Raw genomic sequence first — 15,058 nt, 5'->3', positions numbered from 1 at the left:
TCCATGGACTTATATATGACTCCCCATTAACAAACTGATAGTTATCGGTGCCATGCCGTATGGCATGAGAGCAACCCCGCCACTGTCCTGCCTAACCCCATCAACCCACTACTAGACAACTTCCACCGTAAAAGTCATCTAACGCGAATCTTCCTCATGAACAACAACAACCACTTTCAAGCATGTCGTAACGCAATCACCACTCGTAAGTTCTATAGCATATCCTCTCAGCCGCTACTCCCCGCTCTCTGAAAGCACCGCACTCGGAAGGATTCGACTACATTCAGCAGTACCTCCCCCGTGGGCGTTATATGAGAACCACCTCTATGGTGTCTGTCAATACTGCTATCCGTACCACCCAGCAAGGGAGGGCCCTCATCGTCCGACTCCACCGCCACCTACAAGCACAGCACCTTTGGACTAGGGACACCCCAAGACCATCTACAGTGGACAAACTCGGCTGATCTTCCTGGTGCTTGCTCCCTCGAGGAGGCCTACCAGGACGCTCCCGATAGTTGCCGCCTTTATCGCCATCGCTCTTGCCCGTTGACCGAGATGGAGGCGCAAATTTCGAAGAGTAAGAATACAGTTTACCTGCACATTGCCAACCTCACGGACCACTGTAATATGATAGCCCTCCTCACTCTTGCTAGGTGACCAAGACAGGCCCTCTCCCTCCAGCAGGGCCCCTGCCCCTCGTGAGCCCATCATCGTACGCAACGAGCTGCTCTGACCCTGTGGAGCCTCCAAGCACTGAAAACACTCATCCATCTCGCTGAAGCATGCAGCCACTACCAGTGTCGGAAAATATGCACGTGTGTGCAACAGTATGAAAATTTCGAAGAAATTTCGGAAAATTCTACTTGGTTTCTGTACACTTCTACCCTAATTCGTATATTAGTGAGAAAATAACTGAGCTCAGTTGAGGAGAGCAGACATATATTCCTCCAACACTGACCACTACCTGTAACGAGGCTTGCGATAGCATCCTAGAGTGCTGAAGTCGCTGCAAACACCGCATCTCCTCCTCCTCTAAAGCAGCCAGCTCAGCCTTATCAGCTTGGGCCCGAGCCAGGACAGCCTACACCGACCAAATAAACCATCTCATGGACACCTCCAACACTACAGCTCGTTTCCGCTGAGCTTCCTCTCGGACCATACGCTGTTTTTTCTCTTTCTCCGCTTTCGCCTGACCGCAAGGCTCTTCCCAGCCAACCCCGTCCAGTGCCCACCTGCAACTTAGCCTCAAGCGACGCGCGGTGGATCGCCACAGCTCTCTCGGACTTGGCAGCTACTTCCCGAGCCTGAAGGGTCCACGACCGTCCCTCCCGCTCCGCCTGATATAGTCCCACCTGCTCCAGGTGCTTCATTCGTATGATTTCCGCCCTCTCCTTCCTAGCTTCCCGTGTGGCCTCCCTCTTTGCTGCCAAAGTGCATGCCTTGTTCTTGAGATGCTGATAGACCCATCAGGCCTACCTCCCTTATTTCGAATCTACCTGCTCTTTGATGGTATCTAGACTCGTCTTGATCTCGAGGGCCCGTCTAGAGTTCTCTGCCTCTCGCCGCTTCCGCACCTACAACGTTAACAGTCCGGCCGCCAACCCCTCCTCCGACTAACACACCCGTTCGAGCTGGATGAGACTTTGCTTTTTCTGCTCAGCCAACTCGCGGCCTTCCTCGAGCTTCTTGGCTTTCCGTCTGACCTCGTCCAAGTTCCGCCATATTTTACTCTCCTCCCTCTTGAAATACCTACCATTCTCACTCGAACGCATCACGAAATGTAATCAATTCGCCCATCCTAACTATTACTAAAAATGCATCCTAGACTACCGAAACCCCTCACAGGACATGGCTAATCCCAGCGCACTAACCCAAGTGGAACCTATCCACGTTGCGATGGCGCTCTAACTACTACCCGAATCCTTTGAAAACATGCCCCATGGTGCTCCTATTAAAACCCCCACCACCCAAAACTACGCTATCCGAGCCTTCACGGCTTGCTTCTCAGCCGCTATGCTTCGTTGAAGCCTACAGGAGTCCGATAGACTCAGCTGCTGATCCATGAACTCTCAGAAACAACACTACACACGTCTGACACGATGGTCTATACGCAACGTTCATCAACCTCACCCAGGGTCGACACGACCGACCCCCCCTTCTTCAACACCAGCCTGGGCGCGCGCTACTTACGGTGAGATGCATGAAAGTTGCACGAACAACAATTGCTCCTATAATATGATCGTCTACCGTCCTGTTCCTCCTCAGAGAGAAGTCGTAGCAGACTTCGCACTCAATAAGTGCCAAGGTGACGAAAGCCGTAAAGCTTCTTATGAAGACTGAGCTACGTTCGTATGCAAACTCAATGAGCGGAGCGAAGTGATTTTCTTTCCATGAAATTGAACAGTTCGGAGAACTGCTGTGTCCGCGGATTAGAACTTCACCGACACACATAAGCACATAAAAAGTTGCATAGTAAGAATCGCACTCGCAGCCTCCCTCACCACTCGACAATTTTCTATGAACTTGAGAAAAGATTATGAAAAAATAACGGCACGGGTGTTGCCGTAGATCAGGCAAGCCCAAGCAATAGGATGAATTATACATCATACTGAATGATAGGTTTATATCAAAGCTAATGAAATCGTCTCCATAGGTTAGTCTTCCCTACGGACTGCCAGAAATGCGAGCCTGCCTCGTTCGAATGCTTCGGAGTGTATCTGAGCAGGAGAGAACAATGCCCTGAATGGTCACTCACTGAGGCCCACAGTGTTCCATCTTTCTCAGATTTTCTGATTCGTGCAGTCAACTTGCTGATCTTGTGCCGCTCCTCTCGATTCTTCTCAGCCCTCATAATAACCACACCTGAGCAATGTAGGAAAATATGCGCATGTCCAACTACATATGTTGATGACAATATGGAAAAACTTGGGAAATTTTGGAAAATTCTTGTTGGTTTCTATAATTTGTGAGGAAAGTCCTGCGCTCAGCTGAGAAAATCAAACATATATTCCTCTACGCTCGCACAACACTGAGTAACAGCGATATACCCCAGCCCACCTGGTGATGAAATTAAATCGCATGTTTTCTTCAGGTTACGAACTCGCGGTATTCCTTCCGCGATCTTCATGAAACGCTCCTCGTCGTGGAATGGTGCGGCTTGGTTCAGCGGCGAAAGGGCTCGACCAAAGCGGCAGAATTGTGAACGCTGTGTTATACTGTACAAGTAGCGAACAGATATCATCGAAGGACCTGAGCCATATCTCTCTGAACGCATAAGGAAAGACCTGTACCCTCTTCCGAACATTGCAGGAATAGCGCTGTGACGTTGCAGTCAGACTCTGGACGATAGACCCAGGTAGCCTCTATGAATTCAACTGGTTTTATTAATGAGAACAGCAGCCAATACAACTGGTCGAAGGGCTCCTGCTCAGGGACAACTCGTCGGAGAAGGTCTGGAGACAATACCAGTAACAAGACTGGAAACTCTCAAGACTCCAACTCACCTCCGCGGACTTCCCCAGCGATTCGGGCATTAACTTCAATAAGGCACACGTCTTCGCCTACCACAACAATCCCAACATACCAACAATTGAATGCCCCTACCGCGTAGCATGAGTTCTGTATGAGCGGCACCGTTACGGACACCTGTAGCATCCAACACCTGGAAGGCGTAGTTCAGCACTTGGCGCGGACACTCCGACCACGATACTGATTCCTACAGTAACCCTAGGGTGAGTTCGTATCACAGGTGAGTTCACACGCTAACCTGTATGTCATAGAGGCACTCAGTCGAGCCAGGTTTCGCTTTGGGCGTGCCACGCCAGATGTCAGAGACGAGATGATGACCATCTGTCGAGACTGTGTTGACAATGAACTCGTAACAAGATCGACAACTTCTCCCGGCGGCCTCAGCAACACCCGAGGATGATGAATCCCTGCCATAGGAAACGATGGTGACCCGAACGATTAAGGGCAGATCGTGCATACAGATCGTCACAGTTATCGCCAGGTTTCGCCCTCTTCCTCCTCAGACTAGTTCGCATAGGTTCTTCCTCCAAAGCTCCCAGATACCTGCGCGATTGATTTCCCAAAGTCAGATGAGGCACTTACTCCTGGACGACCATTTTCTCGTTGGTCAGCCTCTCGGCATTCACTCGATACATATTATCATCAAATGCGTCCCGAACTTCCTCCTCTGCGACGCACCTATCCAGCACAGCAACGCTCCTCCACAGCCAGCCTTGTGAGGCCCTACACACTAACTCCGTCGCAGCCCCCACTGTTCGCTGGCTTCACGACCAGCGGGGCTTCTTTTGTCGGCCGCCTCCACTCGAGGGCCTGGGCAGCCGATGTGAAACACCGACTTTCGCAATGGCGAAGGCCCTTTGCGGCTAAGCACTTCTGCATGAGGGCCTTATCAGTCTGAAGACAACCCAACTTCTCATTGGTTCAATACTCATTGTTGTGACCCGATGTTCAGTAGTTAGAGGGTTGTTGCCGCAATATGGTAGTCCTAAAGCCGCACAAATACGGTCTGCGAAGGGCACGAATGCGTCCAACATTGGAACTACTCCGAGGATCTCCGCTGTCTGTGACCTATAAAGAAGCTTCTCTCGGGAACACGACCATGGCGCCGCACAAGTATTTGGAGTGATTGCAGTCATTCACAAGCAACTAGTATATAGTTGTCTACTGCCTCTAGCCAGTGTTGAGATATATGACCCTTCTTCTCAGCTTGGAAACTTCCTCACTAATTATAGAAGTTTGTATTCGAATCCGGGTAGAAGTGCTCAGAAACCAACAAGAAATATTCAAATTTCTTTGAAATTTTCATCTAGTCACCGACACATGTAGTTGACCATGTGCATATTCTCCTACACTGTTACTCCTACCACAGGGAAATATATCGATCAATCACAAGGCATGAGCATCTCAGATGTGTTTCCCACAAGTGAGTTCTCACCGTGTTATGAGGTCCTTCTCGAGAGAGTCTAATACTCCACTATAATCGACTACACCGTTTGCCGAGACCTGATTGCTGGGCACCGCATAGGTCCTACCGGGCGGCCCCCCATCGACTCGTCCCTGATGCACGCATGCACAAGATGCTGCCACGACCGAGGGTGTAATCTCACCTGAGGGCTTGTCACGACTCTGGCGTTTCTATAGATATCATGTGGCGAGATCCAGACTTCTTGCACATCGGGGAAATGCTGGTCAGAAGGAGATCATCAGGCACTGAGCGAACGTGGTGCCTCCTTACATTTTGTAGATGCTTCTTTATCATAGTCCTCTTCCCCAGAGATCCACCAATGAGTATGATCTCTTTCTTCTTTTTCTGGCCAGCTATACCCTCCTCGCTAACGCTTATAGGAGATGATAAAGTAGAAGTGGACAGGGCGGCTGCTGCCGAGGACGGGGATATCGTATCGCTACTGCTACTGCTGCTGCTAGCCTCAATCACAGGCCCGGTGAACGCTGCTGCAGCTGCTTGAGGGCTGCTTATGAATGACCGCATATTCACGGCTAAATCGCTGTGCATATTACTGTTAGTGATGTCGGTAGTATTTTCGAAGCAATGAATGATATTAAATTCCAGACCACGATATTATTTTTATACTCTAATATTCTCCTCGGGGCAGCCTTACCCCGACTCAAGCGTTATAGTTCACATTAGTCACAACAGGATGATGAATGTGTTCACACAAAACTCCACGAGAAGAACTGCTTCAGCCGAACGAACAAGTATTCACTATAGTAAACCTCTCCCATGACAATGTGGCACGCAAGAGATCATATCGGGTCGTTAGAAATTATCAAGTTAGTGGTCTTCACAAAAATGATGCACAAGTGTGTCAACCTAGACAAAGCGTGGCAATGGCAATAGCGACTGTATATATCATCATCAGGGGACTCCAACGAACCCGTCCAGTAGAAGAGATACGTCCTGTTGCTCCTCCATAGGCGGTACTCGGCTGCTCTCACCGTATCGGCGGAGGTAACCCTGATGCTGCAGAATGTCCGGCATAGGCCCATGAATCTCGAACTGTATAGTCCACTTCGCTGAAGAGAGAGAGCATCCGATCGGTCCTATCTTACTCACACATTTCACGACTTGATAATTATATAGCAGTTATAGAAATAAAAAAAAGGAAAAAAGAAAACCAAAAATGGAAGAAAAGGAAAGAGGAAAGAATAAATTGAAAAAAATGCATAGCGGTTAAACGGGCATCCAAATGGTCCTATCCTGCTCATACGACATTTCACTAGTGGTATAGTAACTATAGATTGAGCCCACCTAAAAAGAGCGCTGCTATTATGATGGCCGATATGAGTAACGTCTTTTTCGCCGCCGCACTCGATATCCGCTGCATTTCCCTGGCCTGCGCATCGGGGTCTGGCACTACTCGATGACCTAAACCGAAGTGATACATCAGAGAGTCATAAGTGACAGCGCTACTGCCACCATCGGGGTCATGACCAGCTAAGAGAGGCTCATTTTGAGTGCCGGCGGTCATAGCAGCATGCCGTGCCGCCAGCATGAATGATAAAGCAGCCATGGGAACGTTTGGTGAGAGGAACCCTCACTCTACCGTAGTGATGACAAACAATAAATTTCCTACGATGAAGATGACCAACGGAGTTACGAGAAAGGCCTCAAACGTGTTCAGTGGTGACACCGAGGAGCCTGCATATCGAGTGCGAACTCCATCAGTTCATTCTCAGCGAAATTCATTTAGCAGCGTCGGCATATATGTTCGTGGAGATTCTCCACGTCGTTCACTGAACGAATCAGGCGCTATGCTTCAGCCGGGCATATCCCACCACTCCGCCGTTCTGACCTCCACTACAACACAACCAGAATCGGCAGTATATGAGAGTAACCTAGTATCACACAGCAATCGAGAGACGGTCTTCGGCAAACAAGTAGCTGAGACAGAGCCTAAGAATTACCGCGTCTACTGCTGGTTTCTCATAACGTAGGGTACGATGAACTCTCGCAGGAAGTATGAGTGTACCTGAGCCAACTCCTATAATACCCTGAGACGCCCAGTGACAGACCCGGCGACCACGTTAATCTCACAGCAGTGAAATTCCTCAATTGTTTCCTTATAGTATCGCTAAAGCTGATCAGCGCATTCTGGAGCTTCCCCAGTGTTGGAGGAATACATGTTCGCTCTCCTCAGCTGAGCTGAGCTCAGGAGTTTATATACGAATTAAAGTAGACGTGTTGAGAAACCAATGAGAATTTCCCGAAATTTTCATATTTCACCGACACATGTAGTTGACCATGTGCATATCAAATTGCTTGTCGACATCTTACAGTATGATCATCAGTGAGCTCAGGATGGAAGCATGTCACCAGAATGTTATCCTCCTTGGCCGCACATATCATAGGACCCTCGAATGACGGATGATGAATAGTGCCTACAATGCGAGCAGCAGATTCTCAAATGGTCCGGAAATGTTCAAGGCAGCAGATCTACGATGACTCAACCTCCTATGAAACGTCCTATTCATTCCAAGTATTACTAATACTTCATTTAAATGCAATACCACTGTAAGGAAGGTGTTGTTGTGACGATTTCCGTCCCGTATAGGATTGATACGTATGTTACCGGTTAATATTCAATCCAATACGCAAACAACACTCGTAAATTCCACCCCTACACTACCTAATACAGTCACCTTCTCAGAGTCCACATCGAGGATTGCCGGTGCTCGGATGAAAACAGCAGGAACATCAGCAAACACCTGTACAGGGTAGAAGCGTCAACTAATAACAGAGATCAACAACCACTCACGCAGCCCTGATCAATGGTCGCCTCGAAAGAATTCAACTGACGGCCGAAGTAGTTGCGGGACACTTTGATGTCCATAACGCCGATGGGGTTACCGTACCTGAGGGACAAACTCTGATCTCGCTCAATACCACACCTCGCGCTCATCCTTGCTCTTAATGCAGTAGTTATAACTAAGGCTTTCCCAAGAGAGTGAATTCATAGACGCTGATTCAATTCCCCATCACCACGACAAACAGAATCCCTTGTGATTTCGATGCACTTCGGGTCAATACGGTATCCAAAGCTCCCTTCTAAACGCGAGTGACCGAGATAGGAAGCAGAGAAATATGCACATGCTCAACCACATGTGTCAATGACAATATAGAAACTTTGAGAAAATTTCTAGAAAATTCTAATTGCTTTCTAAACACTTCTACCCCCATTCGTAAATATAAACTCCTATAATCAGTTCGAGAAACTCCCGAACTCCGAGGCTGAGGAAAGCGAATATATATTCCAACACATATCTCACTTGCATTCAGTGTGCTCCACTATTGCACCAGAGGCATTCCTACTACTCTGGCAAACAGTCTTGGCTAGGAGGATGGTACCAGCGCAGGTACCCCAGACGGGACGCCCAGAAAGGGCAAAGTGCCTAAGGGGAATGCATTATGGTGCAAGCCGCAAAATGAGTATCAACCATACGAAGAACGTGTACTGCACTACAGATGAATAGCATACCCTAATGTTGTGGAAACTGACAGCAACACCCCATTGAATAGCAAACTTGACATAGCCGTAAAAGGAAAGTAATACATACTCTTTACACATATCAAAGAGCAGTTAAATATTCACTATAGGGTAAATCGCTTGAGAAACCTTGATAGAGCGACGCATACAAAAACGAGAGTTTATAATATACCACAGAGCATTGAAAAAAACCATCTGCCGAGATTTTCTAGTACCTCAATCCCTCAATGATATCATCTTCTCCACCGTCAGAAATTATTTTCATAGCTGTTGACTCGCCACCGGGTATGATGATACCATCACAGGCGTTCAACTCGGCAACAGTACGAACCTGAGCCGACAGATTTACCGCGCGCCACGAAATTGACTATAGAGTACCTCGCATGGAGTGATGGTTACTCCTTTGATATCGAGCTTACTCAGCACGATGCAGTGCTCTGAGAATGCCCCCTGTAGAGCGAGAACACCAACACGAACCTGCACCCCAAAATCATCATCCCAACCATCGAGGAATATCCCCTCATACTACCTGAACCCTATCATCACTTCCCTTCGTTGCCGCCCTCGGTACAGGAACAAGATTGGAAGGGCACACGTTAGAGGCAGCACGAGACATGAATACGAACGAGATGATCAAAAGAAAACAACAACTGTGAAGGAGTTCGCGTATCATAGTGCCACTGAAAATAACGCAAGTGGGTATTCCTCCCACATCGCCGAATGCTCGAATGAACACTCGAAACCACTATACCAGGAATAACTCTTCTAGGCCCCCGAACTAAGTTCCCTATTCGTACTAACACAGAGTGCATCCTACTAGCGATCCTCCTCGTGTTGCTATCATGGTCCCTCTCCGAGATCACACAATATGCATCACTTCCTGGATCAGGACGAACATCTGAAACTCTTTTTCCACCCAAGATGACCATCTCAACCCGAGTGAATAAACCTGCTCCCACTCCTACTACTAATCATAGATCCCATCCCCTGATGAGTCGGCACTCCCTCACCCTGGCCATCGGAGGCACTCCGCTGCCCCTATGCAGTGTCCTTGATACCGAGTAAGTGTAGCCAAGCTACCATAAGGAAGAACTGACACCCCCATTTTCCATGTAGAAAAAAACGTCCACCCACACACAACAGCATTCTAACTAGGGAAATATCGTTCAAACAGTAGACGAGGCGTTCTCTTGATCAGTCGGCTTAGCACCATCTAGTACCTCACTTAGAGCTTCCACCAGATTCACCGGTACCTGACCATGTACGCCTATTCGTGATTCCTCCTGTTTTCTTGACGTGAATAAACTCTTGAATTTGAATACTACCTCAGCCTTCCTCTGCGGATCACTATCAATGATTTGTCGCAGCCTCCTAAGGTCCGCTTCCATCGCCATCGTAGCACACTGCATAAGAACACCACCACTACTACCACTCACAGTAACAGTACTACTCCCACCTCCGTTTCGAAGTTGTTCGTCTCAAACTCCAACTCCTCCCTATGCAACGAGCGTAAGACCTGACGAACATCCACTGTATTACACATAACCTCACATCTCGAAAATCATCACGAACGTCGCGCCCCCCCCCAGCCGAATATTCAAATACCATCTCGATTACATTGCCGTGGCTCATCTGGTCAAGTTTGCGTCGTTTCTGAATATCCTCCACTTCCTTCGCCAGAGCTTTCCTCTTCTTAACTAGCGATTGCTCAAACGCCGACACCTACACCGTTCGGACCGCTGAACCTTACACTCTATATTAACCCCTACCTGTAGCTTTCCATGAATCCACTGAGGCACGGAGTACTTCGTCGCGACATCCAAATACTCATTGTTCTCTGCCGTGTCAACTATGCTCACCTACGAGTGCACTATTCTACTCAACGACTAAGGAGCGTATTTTTTTCTTAGGCAAATTCAAAAAATCTGTGTTTCTCATTAACGAATAAGAGTTTTGAGCTGAAACTTTAACAGGATATACTTATTATCATCATACATCACATGTTGAGTCGAAACGGTCATGTTCGGAACGGTTACTGATATATCATGGCGAGCGAAATAATCACCCCCGCACTAGCAACAATACAGCTATAATTCTTAGAGCAGAACGGGATAGATAGAAAAGGCCGATATATACAGATGAGTTAGAAGCGATACATTAGCTAAGGGACAAGACTATGTAGCTATTTACTGAAGACTGTGTATTGGGACAGTGCACGAGTGAATACGATAGGAAATCTCCTAGACAAAATTCGTATCAGATTCTCGATAATTTCACGCTTTCAACTACTACCTTAGTTTTATCCCTGCATTCTTCCCAGGCTTCCACCGAAGAGGCCTTGGACGGTAAAGGCAAATGAGCTCGACTGTAGTCAGACGGGTTTATCTGAGCCATAACCATCACATAGTATTCGCCCCACATTGTTATTACCCTCTCACTGAGGCCTTCCTTCGGCAGCTTTCCCCCGTTAGCCTTTATTTTCTCCATAGCCTCCTTCACAAACGGACTACTATCCAAATAAGGGCATGAGGGCAGAGGTAACAGCTCCAGGAAGTCCCTACCAATATCGGGAGAATATGTTCGCTTCCCTCAGCTGAACTTGAGATCATACACGTTCACATACGAATCCGAATACAAATGTACAGGAATCGACGAAATTTTCCCAAAATTTCCTCAAAATTTTCATATCGTCAGCAACATATGTAGTTGGCCATGTACATATTTCCCCACACTAACCAACATACTGCTAACACTGCCTCCCTTGTGCCGAGTATGCCTATGTATATAGCGCACGCCATGAAACGGTTGCTAGTCGGCCACTATTGATTGAAATAAGACAGACTTTCCCAATTTCAAGGATTTGAGTTCAACCATGCCTTCCGAAGAAGAGGACAACAGCCTACCGTGAGGGCTCGAAAGTGGCAATCTCCTTCTGAATCATCTCCTCCACCCTTGCAAAGTCCTCCTGCCCAAACGGATCAATAAAAGGCAGTGCATCGATCAGCTGATAGTTGGGGATAGACTGAGTACCAACGGTCACTCTAGAGAACGACCTGTGACCACCACTACCTGGTAGAGATGCTCCGACAGATGTAGTGGTCCATCACCAACGGCCAACATCTTCTCCTCTGCCATTCCAAGTGAGAACTTATATAACTGAACAACCGCCTCTAACAGTGTAGGAAAATATGCACATGGTCAGGTGACATGCGCTGGTCACAATGTGAAAATCCTGAGGAAATTTCGGGGAATTTTCTTCGTTTTCTGTACCCTTCCACTCGAATCTGCATGTAAGCTCCTATAATTAGTAAGAAATGTGCTGAGTTAAGCAAACATATATTCCTCCAACACTGATCTCTTCGTCGCTACTCCTCCTCAGCCGCGCACTGGATACCTCCTAACTCGACACTCAGTAGTTTATAACCAAAAATTGATGATACTATCATGTGAATACTCCTTCTTGGCAAGGACTTGCATTTAATGCCTATCCCCAGCCTGTGCTGCTGCTGAACTTGACGTTCAGTGGTGACATAATAGGCCTGCCTCTACCCACTAGGCCAGTCCATGCCGCTCGCCGGCACCTTGTCCATACCCAACGCTTCTTTGCGTGCTTGCAGTTTCCTACACATACATAGTCTCACGTTTGAAGGCTGAGACTAGTGAACTCACCTGTTCGTGTGCTCCCAGTGAAAGCCCGCCTTTTGATAAGCATACCGCCTCTCCCACCAAATGTAATTGGGAATAAACCAAAAACCGGTCCAGACTAAAATAGAAGGACAGATCAGACCACTTAGCTGATGGTCACAACCTACACACGAACCACATGATATTCGTATAGCACCACTTCTCAGTGAACACCATCTTAGGGAAGTGCCACAGACAGGTAAAATAGTCATAACTTTTATCGCGGCCATACCTGCCCACAACCATCCATCAACATTCCCTACTACTATCCTCATCACCTCTGCTGATTATGAGGAAGGACCACGTACTCGGGGAGCTCACGACCGTGAGCTCCACCGAGACGTATTGCAGCGCGAGCAGCTACCCTAAGCATCAGACTCGAAATACCCAAATACCAACTACCTAGCAAGCGACCGCGCGCGCCCAACTAATCGATTACGATATTATTCACAAAACACTAGTTCAAGTGCAGAAACCCGACTTCGCTTTGATGTTATTCTGGTATGTCATTGATACCATATATCTGAGAACCAAAACATATATCTTTGCGCACAGCGAAGATTCGAAGATACGCCCCTGGTCTCTCACCTGCTTGAAGTCCCACTCATCGCATCACACAAAACGATGCTAATACTACTACGACCAGGTCCATGTATTACCGACTCGAATGCTACTATGGACTACATCTACCCTACGAAGTGAGCACTATATTGTCCTGAAGCTCTCGCTAGCAGGTTTGAAAGAGATGTTCACTGGAATGCTCCACCGAACCACGACTACGACTAAGACACCGTTGCCGGTTGAGTTAGCAACTAGCGTCACACGTAAGGAGGACAAAAAGGGGGCAAAGGCGGTGGATGGTCCAAGCCTGTGCCTGGACCTGTACGTGATATCACAGAAACGCTGCCAACCATAGGAGACCACCGCCACTACCCTGATAATGATGATGATATTAAAAAGAAAATTAAGACCTGGTTACTCAGCGACCAAACTACTCCTTCGTCGTCGATGACGTTGATGATAATAGTTTAATGATAACACACCTATAGGAGGTGATAATAGATATACGCATAACGAGATTTCATAGGTTCATGATAGCGTAACACTGGTGGACGCTATAATACTGGCCAGCTACCACATTTCCGTGGCGCGTGACGGAGACTCATTCGCAGTAGCCAGGCTGCTGCTGGTAGTGCTGCTCTCAGCAGCACTCGTGAGGCGGGAGCGCCCTCCGTCCATGCCCAAGGGGACCCACGAATCCCCCTTGAAGGGCCTGTAGCATAACATAGTCTATAGCAGTCGGTGATAGTTTACATTCTTGTTCTCCAGCCGTCATGGTAGTCTACGTGCTGGTGCAGAGGATGACCGATTGGGCTGCAGGACAGATCAGAATCGAACGCCTCCTCATGGTGAAGGCAATCATCCCCCAGAAGCGCTGCCACCTGCAAATTACATAGAGCATACCACTCCTCTCTGAACTCACCTCGCTTGGCAACAAGCACCTGCCTATTCCAACAGTATGTTGATCATCAATAGATGACCTCCTATCAGCACCTCCACTATCCGATGGGGGACTCGGCGCACTAAACCAACGTCACCATACGCCCTTCCCTTCACGCGAATTCCTGACCTTGAACTAGGCGTGAACTCAGGAGCGTTGGCATTGAGCCCGTTCATGAACATACTGTCACCATTGGGCCCCTCGACTGAGCTCGGCAGGGGAAGCCCCAGCGCCGTCTTCTCAGCCCGTACGAAGTACACTGCACGGTGCTTAGTCTTCTGCCATTTGTTCCACGTCCTATATGTTTGCCACGCCGCGGTCCCACTATGACCCAACTCTCTAATCTGCGATATCGGTACCTACACCACAGAATCATCATCAGTAGGACTCCCATACCACTACTTCCTCGAAATTGTCCCGAGTCGGTGAAGAGGACGTGGGCTTCACATGGGCCAGTATCTCCTCTCCCAATATGGCCGTCGGCATATCAACTTCGACATCCAGTTGCAGATAATACGCCCCATCCTTAGAATCATACATAATCTTAACCAATTCGCTTGCGCGTGCGTGCACGGACATTCTGCATGATCCAACAGTCCTGCCACTGCTAGGCCTCACATTGGCAGAGCAAGGCACCGGCCCATGCTGACCATAATGAGCGCCCGTGATGCGTTTCAGGAGGTCTCCCACTGGCACCATCACAGTGCCAAGTGCCGAGGTTGTAGATCTCTCATGGAAAGCGCCTCGTTTGGAGGGAGGGTCTACCCAGAAAGGCTGATGATGACCGACCGTGACCGCAGCCGTGGACATAATGGCGAACCTCGGGACAAGATAGTTGGACAGGCTGAAAGCAGCGCGTACTCTACATAACGACAACAGCTGATATTAAGAGAGCTCGACACAACGCACTTCTGAGCATTGAGACAATAAAAGCCGCGCCACCTGATGCAGCACCATAGAGAAATTTGGTAAGATTGAACGATGCAAGATGAGCTCCTTCTCACTGTAACGATAAACACCTCAATAAGGCTGCTTAAAGCCTCAGCAGCAACACAGAGGGAGCCACCATAGTCTTGTGAGAGACATCTAGTGATGATGTAGCTGAGGGCTGTGGTAGTCAGTACCTCAGTACACTATCTACTAACAACAACTTGGCCGAGTGGACTAGACTCGGACCTGTGCGTCGATGACTGCATTAGACGTCGTCTATCATATAATAATGGAGAATTGATACTGTTCAATGTTACACTAGTAGAGTGATAGCAGTAATAGCAGTTCTATACAAGAAGAAATGGGAAAATGACACAAAACGGTCACTGCTACTGGCTGGATGCTCACA

The 15,058-nt window shown here is 48.1% G+C and overlaps 6 protein-coding genes across 6 annotated transcripts; all 6 read right to left on the bottom strand.

The window, feature by feature from the left end:
• Positions 1-227: 227 nt before the first annotated feature.
• On the bottom strand, positions 228-2,063 carry Pmar_PMAR019515 (conserved hypothetical protein; the record flags this gene model as incomplete). Its single annotated transcript, XM_002781145.1, has 11 exons — positions 228-248; positions 294-398; positions 431-538; positions 595-753; positions 965-1,081; positions 1,127-1,189; positions 1,233-1,304; positions 1,353-1,454; positions 1,497-1,574; positions 1,623-1,749; positions 1,978-2,063. The coding sequence occupies 11 exons, from the start codon at positions 2,061-2,063 to the stop codon at positions 228-230; spliced, it is 1,038 nt and encodes a 345-aa protein (XP_002781191.1).
• Positions 2,064-3,486: 1,423 nt separating this feature from the next.
• Positions 3,487-6,560, bottom strand: Pmar_PMAR019514 (hypothetical protein; the record flags this gene model as incomplete). Its single annotated transcript, XM_002781144.1, has 13 exons — positions 3,487-3,560; positions 3,604-3,715; positions 3,767-3,935; positions 3,988-4,071; positions 4,111-4,206; positions 4,256-4,422; positions 4,470-4,596; positions 4,964-5,085; positions 5,136-5,213; positions 5,264-5,406; positions 5,986-6,063; positions 6,299-6,415; positions 6,461-6,560. The coding sequence occupies 13 exons, from the start codon at positions 6,558-6,560 to the stop codon at positions 3,487-3,489; spliced, it is 1,467 nt and encodes a 488-aa protein (XP_002781190.1).
• Positions 6,561-6,871: 311 nt separating this feature from the next.
• Positions 6,872-9,186, bottom strand: Pmar_PMAR019513 (pyridoxine biosynthesis protein 2, putative). Its single transcript, XM_002781143.1, has 8 exons — positions 9,064-9,186; positions 8,913-9,011; positions 8,750-8,865; positions 8,317-8,439; positions 7,806-7,902; positions 7,677-7,755; positions 7,325-7,428; positions 6,872-7,019 (listed from the first exon to the last, which is right to left on the bottom strand). The coding sequence occupies exons 1-8, from the start codon at positions 9,148-9,150 to the stop codon at positions 6,960-6,962; spliced, it is 765 nt and encodes a 254-aa protein (XP_002781189.1). The 5' UTR covers positions 9,151-9,186; the 3' UTR covers positions 6,872-6,959.
• Positions 9,187-9,687: 501 nt separating this feature from the next.
• On the bottom strand, positions 9,688-11,678 carry Pmar_PMAR019512 (hypothetical protein). The gene is made up of 9 exons (XM_002781142.1): positions 11,604-11,678; positions 11,438-11,556; positions 10,965-11,091; positions 10,827-10,919; positions 10,304-10,393; positions 10,152-10,256; positions 9,991-10,050; positions 9,860-9,937; positions 9,688-9,787 (listed from the first exon to the last, which is right to left on the bottom strand). The coding sequence occupies exons 1-9, from the start codon at positions 11,667-11,669 to the stop codon at positions 9,701-9,703; spliced, it is 825 nt and encodes a 274-aa protein (XP_002781188.1). The 5' UTR covers positions 11,670-11,678; the 3' UTR covers positions 9,688-9,700.
• Positions 11,679-12,079: 401 nt separating this feature from the next.
• Pmar_PMAR019511 (hypothetical protein) lies at positions 12,080-12,591 on the bottom strand (the record flags this gene model as incomplete). Its single annotated transcript, XM_002781141.1, has 4 exons — positions 12,080-12,155; positions 12,204-12,297; positions 12,347-12,450; positions 12,497-12,591. 4 exons carry the CDS (start codon positions 12,589-12,591, stop codon positions 12,080-12,082), a joined length of 369 nt encoding a protein of 122 aa, XP_002781187.1.
• An 89-nt stretch (positions 12,592-12,680) lies between these two features.
• Positions 12,681-14,259, bottom strand: Pmar_PMAR019510 (hypothetical protein; the record flags this gene model as incomplete). Its single annotated transcript, XM_002781140.1, has 6 exons — positions 12,681-12,741; positions 13,375-13,491; positions 13,533-13,660; positions 13,702-13,801; positions 13,849-14,078; positions 14,122-14,259. The coding sequence occupies 6 exons, from the start codon at positions 14,257-14,259 to the stop codon at positions 12,681-12,683; spliced, it is 774 nt and encodes a 257-aa protein (XP_002781186.1).
• Between the last annotated feature and the right edge of the window lie 799 nt (positions 14,260-15,058).

This window comes from Perkinsus marinus (genome assembly GCF_000006405.1).
Source record: "Perkinsus marinus ATCC 50983 genomic scaffold scf_1104296943502, whole genome shotgun sequence".
NCBI lineage: Eukaryota > Perkinsozoa > Perkinsida > Perkinsidae > Perkinsus > Perkinsus marinus.
The sequence above is the reverse complement of the archived record's forward strand: the minus strand, read 5'-3'. Positions and strand labels throughout refer to the sequence as shown.

Excerpts from the sequence above, each read along its gene's own strand:
- Pmar_PMAR019513 (XM_002781143.1), bottom strand. The coding sequence starts at position 9,150 with ATGTCTCGTGCTGCCTCTAACGTGTGCCCTTCCAATCTTGTTCCTGTA. Across the intron at positions 8,440-8,749 it reads GATATCATTGAGGGATTGAG|GCACTTTGCCCTTTCTGGGC; the intron begins GTACTAGAAAAT and ends CATTCCCCTTAG. Across the intron at positions 7,020-7,324 it reads AGCTCACTGATGATCATACT|GTACACTCATACTTCCTGCG; the intron begins GTAAGATGTCGA and ends GAGTTGGCTCAG.
- Pmar_PMAR019512 (XM_002781142.1), bottom strand. The coding sequence starts at position 11,669 with ATGGCAGAGGAGAAGATGTTGGCCGTTGGTGATGGACCACTACATCTG. Across the intron at positions 10,920-10,964 it reads AGGAAGGCCTCAGTGAGAGG|ATAAACCCGTCTGACTACAG; the intron begins GTAATAACAATG and ends GTTATGGCTCAG. Across the intron at positions 10,257-10,303 it reads GGATTCATGGAAAGCTACAG|GTGTCGGCGTTTGAGCAATC; the intron begins GTAGGGGTTAAT and ends CGAACGGTGTAG.